At 45.2% G+C, this 16663-nt stretch overlaps 1 protein-coding gene across 1 annotated transcript in view; it reads right to left on the bottom strand.

The window, feature by feature from the left end:
* The window catches only part of METTL25 (methyltransferase like 25), a 97783-nt gene that overhangs the window by 60287 nt on the left and 20833 nt on the right, over nt 1–16663 (bottom strand). The window contains exons 3-4 of the mRNA XM_034766101.1: nt 10720–10766; nt 6227–6371 (exon numbers count right to left, since the gene is read on the bottom strand). Coding sequence (XP_034621992.1) covers nt 6227–6371; nt 10720–10766 — 192 coding nt within the window. The remainder of the gene's footprint in view (nt 1–6226; nt 6372–10719; nt 10767–16663) is intronic.

The raw sequence follows: 16663 nt of genomic DNA, 5'->3' as shown, positions 1-16663 counted from the left end.
GCAGCGTGGCCAGAAGAGGAGAGACTTTGGCCCCTCCTCTTCCCTTCTGGCTCTGCTGGTTGTGCTGCCTCTCCTTGCCCCCTCTGTTGGGGGGGATGAGGGGCTGTGTCCCACCTCTCCCTCTCTATACCCGTTCATAAGCCAACCCCCTTCTCTGATGCTTCCCTTTTTTACTAAAAAAAAAATCAGCTTATGAATGAGTATATATGGTATATTTCAATTCACCTAATACGAGTACTGCAGTGCAATCTCTCTTTATCATGAAAGCTGAACTTACAAATGTAGAATTATGTACAAAAAATAACTGCATTGAAAAATAAAACAATGTAAAACTTTGAAACCTACAAGTCCACTCAGTCCTACATCAGCCAATCGCTCAGACAAACAAGTTTGGTTACAATTTGCAGGAGATAAATACTGCCCATGTCATGTTTCCAGTGTCACCTGTAAGTGAGAACAGGCATTCGCATGGCACTGTTGTAGCCGGCATCGCAAGATATTTATGTGCCAGATGCGCTAAAGATTCATATGTCCCTTCATGCTTCAACCACCATTCCAGAAGACATGCCTCCATGCTGATGACGGGTTCTGCTTGATAAAGATCCAAAGCAAAGCGGACTGATGCATGTTCATTTTCATCATCTGAATCAGATGCCACCATCACAAGTTTGATTTTGTTTTTTGGTGGTTCGGGTTCTGTAGTTTCCTCATCAGTGTGTTGCTCTTAAGACATCTGAAAGTATGCGCCGCACCTTGTCCCTCTCAGATTTTGGAAGGCACTTCAGATTCTTAAGCCTTGGGTCGAGTGCTCTATCTATCCTTAGAAATTTCACATTGGTACCTTCTTTGCGTTTTGTCAAATCTGCTGTGAAAGTGTTCTTAAAATGAACAACATGTTGGGTGGATGGGTCTTCATCCAAGACTGCTATAACATGAAATATATAGCAGAATGCAGGTAAAACAGAGCAGAGGACATACAATTCTCCCCCAAGGAGTTCAGTCACAAATTTAATTAACACATTATTTTTTTAACAAGTGTCATCAGCATGGAAGCAAGTCCTCTGGAATGGTGGCCGAAGCATAAAGGGGTATATGAATGTTTAGCATTTCTGGCACGTAAATACCTTGCAATGTCATCTACAAAAGTGTCATGTAAATGCCTGTTCTCACCTTCTGGTGACATTGTAAATAAGAAGAGGATAGCATTATCTCCTGTAAATGTAAACAAACGTGTTTGTCTTAGTGATTGGCTGAACAAGAAGTAGGACTGAGTGGACTTGTAGGCTCTGAAGTTTTACATTGTTTTGTTTTTGAGTGTAGTTATGTAACAACAAAAAAATCTACATGCTGTGCTGCCCGGCCTGCTGGAGCACTCTGCAGCTGCGCCGCCCGACCTGGCCTGCTGGAGCACGCTGCAGCCACGCTGCCAGGCCCACTGATGCACTCTGGGGCCACACTGCCTAGCCTGGCCCGCCAGAGCAGGCTGCAGCCGCGCCGCCCAGCCTGCCGGAGCAGCTCCGGCTAGGCCAGAGACATCCTCCCCTGGCCCGCCCCAGCTAAGGTGGGAAGGGATGGGATGGGGAGAGTGTGGGGGTCCCGGGCTAGGGTCATGCGGGGGGTGGTCACAGGGGTTACTCCCCTGACCCCCAGCTTCCCTCCCCCCAAAAATTTCCCCACCAGTTGCTGTCCCGGCCCGTCAGGGTAAGCAGCTGGCAGGCCGAGACACTTTGTTTACTTAGTATCAGAGGGGTAGCCGTGTTAGTCTGAATCTGTAAAAAGCAACAAAGGGTCCTGTGGCACCTTTAAGACTAACAGAAGTATTGGGAGCATAAGCTTTCGTGGGTAAGAACCTCACTTCTTCAGATGCAAGTAATGGAAATTTCCAGAGGCAGGTATAGGTTTACTTCTGTGCTGTGGACGCTTGAGGTAAACAAACCATCTCGGCCCACCAGTGGCTTATCCTGATGGCCCAGGAGTCAAGGTTTGCTGATCCCTGAATTATAGAGTTGGCTTATGAATGGGTCATAAAAATTTGCCATTTTTACTTATCCATCTAGGGGGTCTTGGCTTATAAACAAACCAGCTTATGATTGAGTATATACAGTACTATTTCTTTTGTATTTTACAGTGCAAATGCTTGTAATAAAAATAAATAAAGTGAGCACTGTATACATTGTATTCTGTGTTGTAATTGAAATGAATATATTTGAAAATGTAGAAAACATCCAAAAATATTTAAATGGTATTTTATACGATTAATTGCGATTAATTTTTTTAATTGTTTGACAGCCCTAGTTTTCAATAACCACTCCTCATAAAATCTAGTGTCTAGGTGGTGACATAAGGGTTGGAATGCCTAAGGAGACTGAATTTTTGACTTTTTAACCAATATGGTGAGACAAAAGTTTACTTTTGTTACTGGCTTGGTACATCTAATGATACAATAACCACCAGTTTGCAGTGAGGCTGCCCTCAGCAGTTTGTCTGGAATCTGTATTCTCAGCTGTGACCCACTGAGGCAATGTGATATACCCTGGATTTAATTTTTCTTTTTTTTAAATCTTGTTAATGGACTGTCATTCCCCTTTAGAAAAAAAGCTTTTGGACAAATTATTTAAATTATAATTTGGTCTGCTTGAGAGGCAGTGCCAAACTGCATTGGCCCAGGGAGAGCTGTGGCAGGGATTATGCTTTAGCCCTGGTGCAGAAGGGTAATGGCCTCTTGCAGGTGCAGTCTACATCGCCTTGGCACACCTAGCCAGTTCCAGAGGCCAGTCCATAGCAGGGGTAAGGAAGACCCATGATCCCATTTCCTCCCCACTCCCTTTGAGACAATTTACTTTGCTAGGAGTGCATGAGCCCCCGGGGAGGCTCTGCATTCCCGAGAGCAACGACTGCAACTGATCGTAGCCCCTCCACTATGCAAGAGAAAGGGACAACCTTACTTTTTTGTGGAAACCATAGTTTTACATGCTGTAGTTAATATTTCTGCAGTAAAATTTTAAATTTGCTAATTTCCTGAGCATGCCTGGAATAGTTTCAGTGTGGTCTCCCAGGAAAAGAAAAATTGTGTGTTTTCCTTTTTCTTTTCCTAAGGAGCTCTTAATTAGAGTAATTTACATCCTTCAAGCTGCAAGAAATTAAACTAGAAATTCTAATATACAATCTGACTTCATTTCTACAACTGAAAAAAAAAAAGCTGCAAAAGAGCAACATCTCCTATCACTGTGCACCTGCATAACTTAATGTTTCAACTTACAATAAATATCACACTTGTTCTTTTGGTAGCAGTGATGGCAGTGTAGTATTAAGCCTGGTCTACACTGGGGGGGAGGGATCAATGTAAGTTATGCAACTTCAGCTACATGAATAATGTAACTGAAATCAAAGTACTTAGACCTACTTACCGCGGTGTCTTCACTGCGGTAAGTCAACGGCGGACACTCTCCCGTCGACTCCGCCTGCCCCTCTCGCCCTGGTGGAGTACCGGAGTCAATGGGAGAGCGCATGGTGGTCGATTTATCGCGTCTAGACTAGACCAGATAAATTGACCCCCGCTGGATCAATCGCTGCCCTTGTTGATCCAGCGGGTAATGTAGACAAGCCCTTAGTTTCTTAAGGCTTTAAGGGCTGCTCTGAAAAAAGAAGTATACCTACAAAAAGGTCAGGATGTTTTGCCCTCTTTGCAATAGGTAATTAACATTTGGGGAAGAAAAACTTGATATCAGGGCTTGTAAAATTCACCTGATGCCTACTAGCCTGAGTGCCAAGTCTAATTACTAGAGTAAAAATTGCTGTACATCGTTTATTATTTCTATTTAGTATATATCTAAAAATATGGATATATTTTGTAATATTGTCTTTCCCTTCCTGGTTTCACTTCCCTTTTTTGTTCTTTTATTTCCTGTAAGCAGGACCTCATGTAGAATAAGATTAGGAAGGAATTTACATTGATGCATCATAGATTCCTTTTTAATTGCTGCATAATCACACTCAGGAATCTAAACTTTCATTACAAAAGTAACTCTAGCCCTTGTGGGTGTAAATGGAGGAACTGATGTATGCCTGAGTCTGCAGAGAACCTGCAACAATAGCTGAGAGAGATGTAGACTACCCCATTCATCTTATTTTAACATGGTGTTAAAATTGTCATCAAGCTTGAATGTTAAGTGTTAGCATTAACTACTTCACTGCTGATCCAGTTAGCATTTATCATTTTTAGATGTAGTAGGAGACGCTAGGGTGAAGTACAGAAGGGCAGCTACTGTAGTTTTTGTCACAGATTACTGGACTGGGAAAAGAGGAATTCATCTCCTTTCTCACTTTCACAGAAAGCATGTATGTTATATAACAAAGCTGCACTCCAAAGCTTTCCAGCTTCCTCATTTAAATGCAAAATCCAACAATTATTCGCTTACTGAGGCAAATACCCTTTTTTATTCATCACAAAATTCTCACATACATTAATCTAACACTCTGGCTAAATTGTTACCAATATCAGTTTTAGAGGCCTACATATTTTTTTGTTCCTATTATCCAGCACCATGTTATTTGCTGTGCTTTGCTGAATTTTTAAATTCACTTCAGTTTGTAATTCACTGTTGTATTTTTGACAGTAACAATGATTATACCACTACAAGAGTTGAATGGCAGACATTAAAAATAACCAGAATTTTTTGTGACAACAGTCCATCAGTTTCACATACTACAGTATACACTGATAAAACTTGTGCAATTACAATCCTCAGCTTTTTCTTCTTTGAAGGCTATACAACTAAAGATATCAACCTTTTCCCAAAAATGAAAATACTAATGCTTGAAGGAAAGCTTTTAATTTGGTGTGAAGATATCCTCAGACAACTTTCAGCTTTGTACTCCAGGAAAATCTGTTATACATGTACTGTTTTACAAACTATCCTGGCAATGGCCCAGAGTGCTACACTCTGATGGGCACTTTTTAAAGCAATTACTTAAACTCAGAGGGCCAAATTCTACTCTTAGTTATGCATGCACAACCCAAAGTAAATGGAAGTTGTGTGCACACAGCCCAAAGCAAAATCTGGCACAAAATATTTTAAAAGGATAAAAACATATTGACCAAAAGAATCCACATTTTATGAGTGAAGTAATGGAATAAAAACAGCTGTATTTTTAACCACATAAAAACCTTCTGCATTCATGTGCCTAATTTCAGGAAGAATATTGGAAATGCTGGCATAACAGGAAAGCTGCAAGGCATCCAGGAGTGCATGAGCACTCACAGAACGTAATTAAAAACAGTTCTAAATAAACCACTGAAAAAGAATAGACACAAGTGGTGCAAGTAGGGTGGTACAGTCCAGTATGCCATACCAGTAAAATATTTATAGCCGGTACGGTGTACTGGAAAGACACAGGAGCAGCAGAACATGGGGCCTACCACCACCAGCCCTTCCACGCAGCTGCGTACCTGCATCTCCTGTACAAGGTCTGTACAGCAACCCTGCCAGAGGACAAGGGAGGGGCTGGGGCAATACAGCCGCGCCAGAGGAGCTGCCAGCGTGGAGCCGCCCAATGGTCCCACGTTCTGCTCCTTTCACCACTGCAGTTCCCAGGAGAGCCCTGAACCGCAGCGGCGAAAGGAGCAGAACCCCATGCTGGCAGCTCCTCCGGCACGGCTGTACCGTCCCAGGGCCCAGCCTTGTCCCCTCGCCCCCAGCCCTGTCCTCTGGCAGGGCTGCAGTACAGACCCCGGACAGGACTTAGGAGATGCAGCTGCATGGAAGGGCTGGGGGCGGTACAGACGTACCAAAGATGCTGCTGGAGTGGGGCTCAGTTGCCAGCGTGTCTGGAAAAAAATATTCTCTGCTGTCAGAGGGAGCTGGTTTGAAACTCTTCTGCTGGCAATTCCCAAAGCAGGTGTGACTGTTAGCTGGCTATTGTTCCAGGAGCAAGCTCTCCTCTTCTCTTGGCAGCCCAAACAGCAGCTGTGCTGTGTCCACCCACTGGGAGCGCTCCCTTCCCAGGATCATGGAGAGGGAGAGCGTGGGGCCCCAGGCTGGGTCACGTGAGAGGTCCCATGGAGAGGTGTTCCCCCCCCCCCCCCCCCCCGCGCTTTAGCTGGTGCAACGTACCAGTAAGAAATTAATTCTACTTGCACCACTGGACACAAGGTAGCTATTAGTTAAAAGGTAATTATATTCTCATCTTGCAGACTGGCAACCTGAGTTTAGCAGAATTCCTGTACCTTTTTGGTTTTCAAACTCTTCTGTCAACAGATGGTAGCAGCAGCCCACACTGCAAACTGCCTTGATTTCAGGCTTAGCAGTAAAGATTCGCAGTGTATTCGGAGCAAGATCCCCACATGTATGTAGTCCCACCATTATACAGTCCTAAAAATAAACAGCAACAAACACATTTCTTTTCAACTAAAGAAAAGACAAGAACAGTAAAAACAGACAAGCTATAAATAGTTAATTTGCTGTGAGATTTAAATATACAAACTCATGGAGACTCCCGGTGTCCTGTTCTAGAAATTTACTGAAGAACACCAAAAGCATTTCAGTGCCAACAAAGTGTGAGAACGTTTCCTATAAACAAATGTGAGGGGGTGGAAGTGTTCTCTGTATCTTTGTTGGAACTCTGAGGCTACTCTAATTTTTCCTTATTATCCATTCCTTTCCTTGGCAAGGAGAAAGCAGAAGCCCAGGACCATTAACTGAACTTGAGCCACCTGTGTGGCAGTGCAGAGACCTACCACCAAATGACCAGCCATTCTCTTTTGACCTTTTTTTTTTTTAACCAAACCTTTCTACCTTAACTTGCATGACCGAAAGTACCCACAACACTTCTGCTACTTCTTATTGCCTCAGCAGACATTGGCAGTACTTTCCACCTGTGACTGAAAATAAGTGCTGCTTGCGACTGCTGTTTCTGCACCTGTTTTGTTTGCTCTGTCTCTATAGTATCTCTCCTCTCTAAAGAGCCCAAGCCAGAGTCCCTGAAGTCAACAGGAGTTTTGTCAATGACTTCAATGGAAGCATGGTCAGAGCCTTAGTTATGGATAGTATACTCTTCTCTCTCTCTCCATTTCCTGTATTTTTTCCTCACTCTTTCTCCTTTTGTCCCTTTCTTTTATTTCTCCATCCCAGTTATCCTTTGTCTCACTTCCCACCAGGATACTTCTCCCCTTCCTTCCTCCACTATACTGTCCATCATCCCTTTTCTCCTCTCTTTCACCCTCACTTCTCTCCCGGCTATCCTTCTGCTCCATTCCAACTCTCTCTGGAATTTTCAGCCTTGTAAGAATTAAGTGCCATCTGTACAATCCTCTTCTCTTAGCTGACCCTATAGTGAGGTCAGTACTCTGCAGTACTTCCTCCCTTCATGGTAATGTGAAAGAGCCTTAGAAGGGCTATGGGGCCTAGTAAGGGATGGAAATTCATGCCCCTGTAAGAACGGCACTAAACCTGCTGGCTGGAAAAGTTGAACAAATTCTCCCAAAAGAAAGGTGGTGGAAGATGGCCACCAGATGTAAGAGACCTAAAAACCAAATTAAATATGAAGATTCTGTTAAAACAGTCCAAAAGCCAAATTTTGTTCTGAGCTATACTGTTGTGATCTATCTACTTCAATTCCACTTTTGTAAACCCCATTATTGGTGTAACTGAAAGCAGATTCCGATCCCTTGACTTATACAGTGTATCTATCCAACAGAATTCATTAATTCAGCATTAGCTCTGGGCTACACACAAACATATATTCTAACCTTGATACTGTTTAATCGATTCAAATTAATTTTAAAGTTTTGCCAAATAAATCAATCAACACTTCAGTTTTTCTCCAAACATTCTCAGTGTTTAGGAATATAGGCACTCCTCGGACTTATGACACAACTGGTTCCTGAAAATTGTGTCTTAAGTCAAAAATGTTGTAACTTGAATTTCCCGTAGGAACAATGTCGGATTGAGCATCGTAAAGTTTAAACCGATGTCGTAAAGTCGAAACAGGATGACAATTTATAAACGTTGTAAGTGCCATTCGTCATAATTCGAACGTCATGAAGTCAAGGATTGCCTGTATTGCAAAATCACTTGATTGTTTTAAAACAAATGTGTTAACCATTTGTAATGAAGTTTTAAAAAGCCTTTGAATGGTACAATTTATCACATATCCTTCCAGGCAGTACTTTTACTATTTGTAGCAACCATAATATGACTTTGCTTCTAAAAACGAAAGTAGGGGCCTGATCTCTGTTCATCTCCACCTTTTGTGTTAATTTACATAAGGGCAAAGAGAGCACCTAGTGGATGTAAAACACAATCATTCTTACTTGGTAGCATTTTCTTTGTGCTCACTTTGTACCAGTGTAAATGATATCATAAGGTACAGGGAAACTGAGATCAGTTCTCGGTTGTTTAGTCGATTATTAAACTATCATTATCTTTAAGTCCAAAAATCCAAACTGCAAAAAATGATGCTTATAAATAAAATTATTTGGCAATTCCTTAAGAGGGGTTATTGTGCTGTACCATATAAAGTATTTCATATCTAAAGTTCAATTTCAGGTTACGTAAATTTTAATTACTAAATAACAATAATTTCACAAAAGTTGTTTTTAATGCAAAATATATTCTCCTGAATAACTTGTAAATATAAATTACTCTCCTTGTAATTAAATGTGTTATATCTAACTAGAATAGTTAAGTTAGAGGATAGTTGATGAATATCATTGCACAGTTGCTGTTAACTTTGTTTTAAGTGGTAATTTCAGCCACTTCATAAGCTCTAAGTAGAGCTTAATTCACCTAGCCAAAAGTAGTCCAGCACATCTTCTGAAATAGGAAAAAAAAAATGTATCAGTAAGAAATGGTTATGCAAAGTGGGTGTGAAGTGTTACTGAGTCAGAATTCTCCAATCACACTGTTGGCAGCATTCTACACCCACTTTGCAATCACTTTGCACAGGTNTACAACTACATTTACCTATACTCAGAGGACACATAAAGGCAGTGTTGGGAAACATTCTCACAGCACAGTTTGCTGATTCTGGCACTTTAAAATGATGATCACTCTATTAATTCTGCATGTTTGCTGATCATCTCACAATAGACACACTTCAAGACACCATCAATTATATTGAGGAAATGGGAGGCAAGAGAAGCACATTTCATAGAATCAGAGAATATCAGGGTTGGAAGGGACCTCAGGAGGTCATCTAGTCCAACCCCCCGCTCAAAGCAGGACCAATCCTCAACTAAATCATCCCAGCCAGGGCTTTGTCAAGCCTGACCTTAAAAACCTCTAAGGAAGGAGATTCCACCACCTCCTTAGGTAACCCATTCCAGGGCTTCACCACCCTCCCTATTTTTCCTAATATTCAACCTAAACCTCACCCACTGCAACTTGAGACCATTACTCCTTGTTCTGTCATCAGGTTCCACTGAGAACAGTCTAGATCCACCTTTTTTGGAACCCCCTTTCAGGTAGTTGAAAGCAGCTATCAAATCCCCCCTTATTCTTCTTTTCTGCAGACTAAATAATCCCAGTTCCCTCAGGCTCTCCTCATAAGTCATGTGCTCCATTTTTGTTGCCTTCTGCTGGCCTCTTTCCAATTTTTCCACATCCTCCTTGTAGTGTGGGGCCCAAAACTGGACACAGTACTCCAGAGGCCTCGCCAATGCCGAATAGAGGAGAATGATCACGTCCCTCGATCTGCTGGCAATGCCCCTACTTATACAGCCCAAAATGCCGTTAGCCTTCTTGGCAACAAGGGCACACTGTTGACTCATATCCAGTTTCTCGTCCACTGTAACCCCTACGTCCTTTTCTGCAGAACTGCTGCCTAACCACTTGGTCCCTAGTCTGCAGCAGTGCATGGGATTCTTCCGTCCTAAGTGCAGGACTCTGCTCTTGTCCTTGTTTAACCTCATCAGATTTCTTTTGGCCCAATCCTCTAATTTGTCTAGGTCCCTCTGTATCCTATCCCTACCTTCCAACATATCTACCATTCCTCCAAGTTTAGTGTCATCTACAAACATGCTGAGGGTGCAATCCATGCCATCCTCCAGATCATTAATGAAGATATTGAACAAAACCAGCCCCAGGTCCGACCCTTCGGACACTCCGCTTGATACCGGCTGCCAACTAGACATAGATCCATTGATCACTACCTGTTGAGCCCGATGATCTAGCCAGCTTCCTATCCACCTTATAGTCCATTCATCCAGCCCATACTTTTTTAACTTGCTGGCAAGAATACTATGGGAGACCGTATCAAAAGCTTTGCTAAAGTCAAGGAATAACGTCCACTGCTTTCCCCTCATCCACAGAGTCAGTTATCTCATCTGAGGAGGCAATTAGGTTAGGCAGGCATGACTTATCCTTGGTGAATCCATGCTGACTGTTCCTGATCACTTTTCTCTCCTCGAAGTGCTTCAAAATTGATTCCTTGAGGACCTGCTCCATGATTTCTCCAGGGACTGAGGTGAGGCTGACTGGCCAGTAGTTTCCCAGATCCTCCTTCTCTTTTTTAAAAATGGGCACTACATTAGCCTTTTTCCAGTCATCCGGGACCTCTCCCGATTGCCATGAGTTTTCAAAGATAATGGCCAATGGCTCTGCAGTCACATCTGCCAACTCCTAGCACCCTCAGATGCGTGCATCCGGCCCCATGGACTTGTGCTCATCCAGCTTTTCTAAATAGTCCTGAGCCACTTCTTTCTCCACAGAGGGCTGGTCACCTCCTCCCCATACTGTGCTGTCCAGTGCAGTAGTCTGGGAGCTGACCTTGTTCGTGAAGACAGAGGCAAAAAAAAGCATTGAGTACATTAGCTTTTTCCACTTTCTCTGTCACTAGTTTGCCTCCCCCATTCAGTAAGGGGCCAACACTTTCCCTGACCTTCTTCTTGCTAACATACCTGTAGAAACCCTTCTTTTTAGTCTTAACATCCCTTGCTAGCTGCAACTCCAAGTGTGATTTAGCCTTCCTGATTTCACTCCTTTTTTACCTGCTCCCCATTTCTCTCCAATTCTTTACCTGCTCCCCATTTGTGGCAAGGGGTAGTAATCCACTACTGATCCTTACCAACAGAGTACTACCCTCACACTGGTTCAGCTGCCCTGAGGGGATGGAGCCAAGGCCCACTCCCTGACTATTTGCTTGGGGGATGGGATAAATAGCAGGCACACAGCACCTGCTTATCCCTGCTTCCCAGACCCAAGGACTAAGAGACTCTGCAGGAGATAGCTGTATGTATAGAGGGGAAGAAATGATATTTGCAGGCCCACCGCCGCGGGGGCAAATGGGGCAATTGCCCAGGGGCCTGGGCAGGCTGCAAGGCACCTAGGCACGCGAGACCACTTCGGGCCCCGCGGGCCAATATGGGTGGTCCCGGAAGTGACAGATTTATCACTTCTGCCTTTGGCCCCCTACGGACGGCCCTGGCACCCGGAATTTCTGTTGGTGGGCCTGGATACTTGTCTGTGTGGAATCACACAGACTGAGACATAAAATACTTGTGAAGTAAGATATGCAGAACTGAACCCTGAGAGCACACTCACGGAACTGAAAAAAGAACAGTTAAAGACACTTTTCTGCATAACTAGTCAGATTAATACACCTTCCTCTTTCCTGCATTTCCTGTATTACTTTCTTAATTTGTCCAGAAACTGATCATCAGACAATAACTACATTCATTCCTTAATCAGATCATGCTGGGAACAATGCCCAAATCATTACTTATTTAGAAAAGGTTGATCTGAGTTCATGAGAATCCTAGAGTTTTCCCCACTTCTCTCAAATATCCATAGGATCTCTGCACTTTTTAAACATCTGGTTCTGTATAACAAACTATTATGACAATACTTTGAATGTAATATAGAATCTATGAACAAAAAAAAGAAAATCATAAACTTTAAAATTAACAAACAAAAGCATATGGGAGAAACCAATGTTTGTCATTCCATTTTTACTGTTTTATTGAGGACTTCTGAAGGTTCTCATTAAATGTAAAAATACTTGTTAAGGCCCAGATTCTCCTAAAAAAACAAAATTGCAACCATTCCAATTGAGAAGTTCAGGATTTTTCTCCCGTACGAGCATGATGCTGATGCAATCTTATGCTGAGAGATGAGATCTCGCAGCTTTTCTGTATCTTCAGACAGGTTAGGATCTGAAGAGGGGAGCGTGCAGAGGATCACAGATACCAAAGTATTAGGGTCTTCATTTCTGTGATTTTTACAACTTTTTCCCATTTCAAAGACAACTTTCCCAAAATAATATATATTCTATTTCCCTGTTCAGATAAAACCCTTTGTTGACAAAAATGTAAGTTTTGCCCGAATAAGGAAAATATTGGGCAAATCTTGGTCCAAAACCAGCAATATTGTTATGTAATATACACCACAGACTACCCCATGCACTTCAGCATAAATGTCAAATCCCAGATGGGGGCGTTTAAAATATTAAGTGAGCAAAGTCTGAGACCCCAATGCTTAAATTGAATAGAAACACTTTTGAAAGCAAAGAGACAAATCCTACATGTATGCTGATTTACACCAGCCGAGGTTCCGACTCAAAATTAGTGTCTCTTTCTACCTACACATTTACCTGCATATAAAAAGTGCTTATCATCATAGTGACTGAAGGACTTTTTCCACTTTTCAAACATGCTGTGATAATAACGGATATACTGCAGTCTAATGAAAAAGCTTACAGCTAGAGCCAGTGGAATACTGCAGGGGAAAACTGCAAAGTTTGAGGAAATCTGCAGGGAATTTTCCAGTTTAAAAAATAAAAACATTGCAAAAGTGTTTTAAACTGTGCTGTTCCCTCAAGATCTTGCTCATAATTACTCACCTAATTTAAGCTGCTATGCTTTCAGTCTCTCTTTAAAATGTGAGTAATAGCTGACTCAAGCAAAAATTAGGAATGTTAGAAACAAAGAACCCCCTTCCTGAAAAAAACTAAGACTCATTTATTCTCTGAAACATTCTTCCTATAACATGCTAACAACAGGCTAAGTGTGATTTGTCTTATTTTGAACTGAATTGTATCTGCCTTACCTCTAGACCAGGGGCGGGCAAACTTTTTGGCCTGAGGGGTGCATCGGGTTTTGTAAATTGTATAGAGGGCCGGTTACGAGAGGGTTCATGGCCGGCCCCCACCTCCTATCTGTCCCGCCCCTCCGCCCACCGGGACTCCTGCCCCATCCAACCACCCCTGTTCCCTGACGGCCCCTCTGGGACCCCTGCCCCATCCACACATACCCGCTCCCTGTCCCCTGACTGCCCCGGACCTCCGATGCCCCATCCAATTCCTCCTCTCATTCCTGACCACCCCCCCCCGGGACCCCATCCCCATCCAACCACCCCTTCTCCTTGTCCCCTGGCTGCCCCCGGAACCCCTGCTCCTGACTGCCCCCTGCCGCCCCATCCAAACCCTCCCCCTCCTTCCTGACTGCCCTCTGGGACCCCTATTCAACTCCCTGTTTCTCCCCCGACCACCATCCACACCCCCGCCCCCTGACCACCACCCCCCGAACTCCCGTGCCCTCTATCCAACCCTGCTCCGCTCCGTGCCCCCTTACCAAGCTGCCTGGAGCACCGGTGGCTGGTGGCACTACCGCCGCGCTGCCCGGCTGGAGCCGGGCCACGCTGCCGCCGTCACCACACACCACAAAGGGTATGTCTACACTACGAAATTAGGTCGAATTAATAGAAGCCGGTTTTATAGAAATCGGTTGTATACAGCCGATTGTGTGTGTCCCCACATAAAATGCTCTAAGTGCTCTAGTCGGCGGACCGCGTCCACAGTACCGAGGCTAGCGTCAACTTCTGGAGCATTGCACTATGGGTAGCTATCCCACAGTTCCCGCAGTCTCCGCCGCCCATTGGAATTCTGGGTTGAGATCCCAATGCCTGAATGATACAAAACAGTGTCGCGGGGAGTTCTGGGTACATGTCGTCAGGCCCCTCCCCCTCCGTCAAAGCACCGGCAGACAATAGATTCGCGCCTTTTTACCTGGGTTACCTGTGCAGACAACATACTATGGCAAGCATGGAGCCCGCTCAGATCAGCTCACCGTCACCATATGTCATCTGGGTGCCGGCAGACGTGGTACTGCATTGCTACACAGCAGTAGCAGCTAACTACCTTTTAGCGGTAGACGGTGCAGCATGACTGGTAGCCGTGGGGCTGGCAGCCGTAGGGCTGCATTGCACCAGCCCCTTGCCTTTTGGTAGAAGATGGTATATTACGATTGGTATCCGTCGTCATCGTACTGCAGTGGCTGTCAATCATGGGCACCTGGGCAGACATGCAACTGTCTCGATGATGATGGCTATCAGTCATAGTATGCTATTTTCTGCCAATCGCCCAGTATTGTCTGCTAAGCACCCAAAAGAGGCCGAGGGAGATCTGGGTGCTGGCAGACGTGGGGCTGCATTGCTACACAGCAGCAGCCCCTTGCCTTTTGGTAGAAGATGGCATATTACGATTGATATCCATCGTCGTCGTACTGCAGTGGCTATCAGTCATGCTGCACCGTCGGCTGCCAGCTTAAGATGTAAAAAATAGATTTGTTCTGTATTCATTTGCTTCCCCTCCCTCCGTGAAATCAACGGCCTGCTAAACCCAGAGTTTTCAGTTTAATCTTTGGGGGGACCATTCTGTGTGACAGTTGTTTGTGTTTCTCCCTGATGCACAGCCACCTTTCTTGATTTTAATTCCCTGTACCTGTACGCCATGTTGTCACTTGGCCCTCCCTCCCTCCTTCCCCTGGTCCGTCAGATACTAGTTTCGCGCCTTTTTTCAGACCAGGTGCCATAGCTAGCACTGGGATCATGGAGCCCGCTCAGATCACCGCGGCAATTATGAGCACTATGAACACCACGCGCATTGTCCTGGAGTGTATGCAGAGCCAGGACATGCCAAAGTGAAACCCGGACCAGCCGAGGAGGCGATTGCAGCGCGGCGACGAGAGTGATGAGGAAATTGACATGGACATAGACCTCTCACAAGGCACAGGACCCAGCAATGTGGAAATCATGGTGTTACTGAGGCAGGTTCATGCCGTGGAACGCCGATTCTGGGCACGGGAAACAAGCACAGCCTGGTGGGACTGCATCGTGCTGCAGGTGTGGGACGATTCCCAGTGGCTGCGAAGCTTTCGCATGCGTAAGGGCACTTTCATGGAACTTTGTGACTTGCTTTCCCCTGCCCTGAAGCGCCAGAATACCAGGATGAGAGCAGCCCTCACAGTTGAGAAGTGAGTGGCAATAGCCCTGTGGAAGCCTGCAACGCCAGACAGCTACTGGTCAGTTGGGAATCAATTTGGAGTGGGCAAATCTACTGTGGGGGCTGCTGTGATCCAAGTTGCCAGGGCAATGAAAGACCTGGTGATATCAAGGGTAGTGACTCTGGGCAACGTGCAGGCCATAGTGGATGGTTTTGCTGAAATGGGATTCCCAAACTGTGGTGGGGCCATAGATGGAACCCATATCCCTATCTTGGCACCGGAGCACCAAGCCACCGAGTACATAAACCGCAAGGGGTACTTTTCAATGCTGCTGCAAGCCCTGGTGGATCACAAGGGACGTTTCACCAACATCAACGTGGGATGGCCGGGAAAGGTACATGATGCTCGCGTCTTCAGGCACTCTGCTCTGTTTCGAAAGCTGGAGGAAGGGACTTTCTTCCCGGACCAGAAAGTAACCGTTGTGGATGCTGAAATGCCTATCGTGATCCTTGGGGACCCAGCCTACCCCTTAATGCCGCGGCTCATGAAGCCGTACACAGGCAGCCTAGACAGGAGTCAGGACCTGTTCAACTACAGGCTGAGCAAGTGCTGAATGGTGGTGGAATGTGCATTTGGACGTTTAAAAGCACGCTGGCGCAGCTTACTGACTCGCTCAGACCTCAGCGAAAAGAATATCCCCATTGTTATTGCTGCTTGCTGTGCGCTCCACAATATCTGTGAGAGTAAGGGGGAGACATTTATGGCGGGGTGGGAGGTTGAGGCAACTCGCCTGGCCGCTGATTACGCGCAGCCAGACATCAGGGCGGTTAGGGGAGCACAGCAGGGCACGGTGCGCATCAGAGAAGCTTTGAAAACTAGTTTTGTGACTGGCCAGGCTACGGTGTGAAACTTCTGTTTGTTTCTCCTTGATGAACCCTCCGCCCCCCCCCCCCGCCCGGTTCACTCTACTTCCCTGTAAACCAACCACCCCACCTTCCCCTCCCCCCTTCGAGCACCGCTTGCAGAGGCAATAAAGTCATTGTTATTTCACATTCATGCATTCTTTATTAATTCATCACACAACTAGGGGGATAATTGCAAGGTAGCCCGGGATGGGTGGGGGAGGAGGGAAGGAAAAGGACACACTGCATTTTAAAACTTTAACTCTTATTGAAGGCCAGCCTTCTGATGTTCTGGCAATCATCTGGGGTGGAGTGACTGGGTGGCCGGAGGCCCCCCCACCGCGTTCTTGGGCGTCTGGGTGAGGAGGCTATGGAACTTGGGGAGGAGGGCTGTTGGTTAAACAGGGGCTGTAGCGGCGGTCTCTGCTCCTGCTGCCTTTCCTGCAGCTCAACCGTACGCTGGAGCATATCAGTTTGATGCTCTGGCTGCTGGAGCATCAACTCTTGCCTTCTGTCTGCAAGCTGACGCCACCTATCATCTTCA

The sequence above is a fragment of the Trachemys scripta genome, chromosome 1 (assembly GCF_013100865.1).
Source record: "Trachemys scripta elegans isolate TJP31775 chromosome 1, CAS_Tse_1.0, whole genome shotgun sequence".
NCBI lineage: Eukaryota > Metazoa > Chordata > Testudines > Emydidae > Trachemys > Trachemys scripta.
This window is presented reverse-complemented; position numbering and strand designations above follow the sequence as displayed.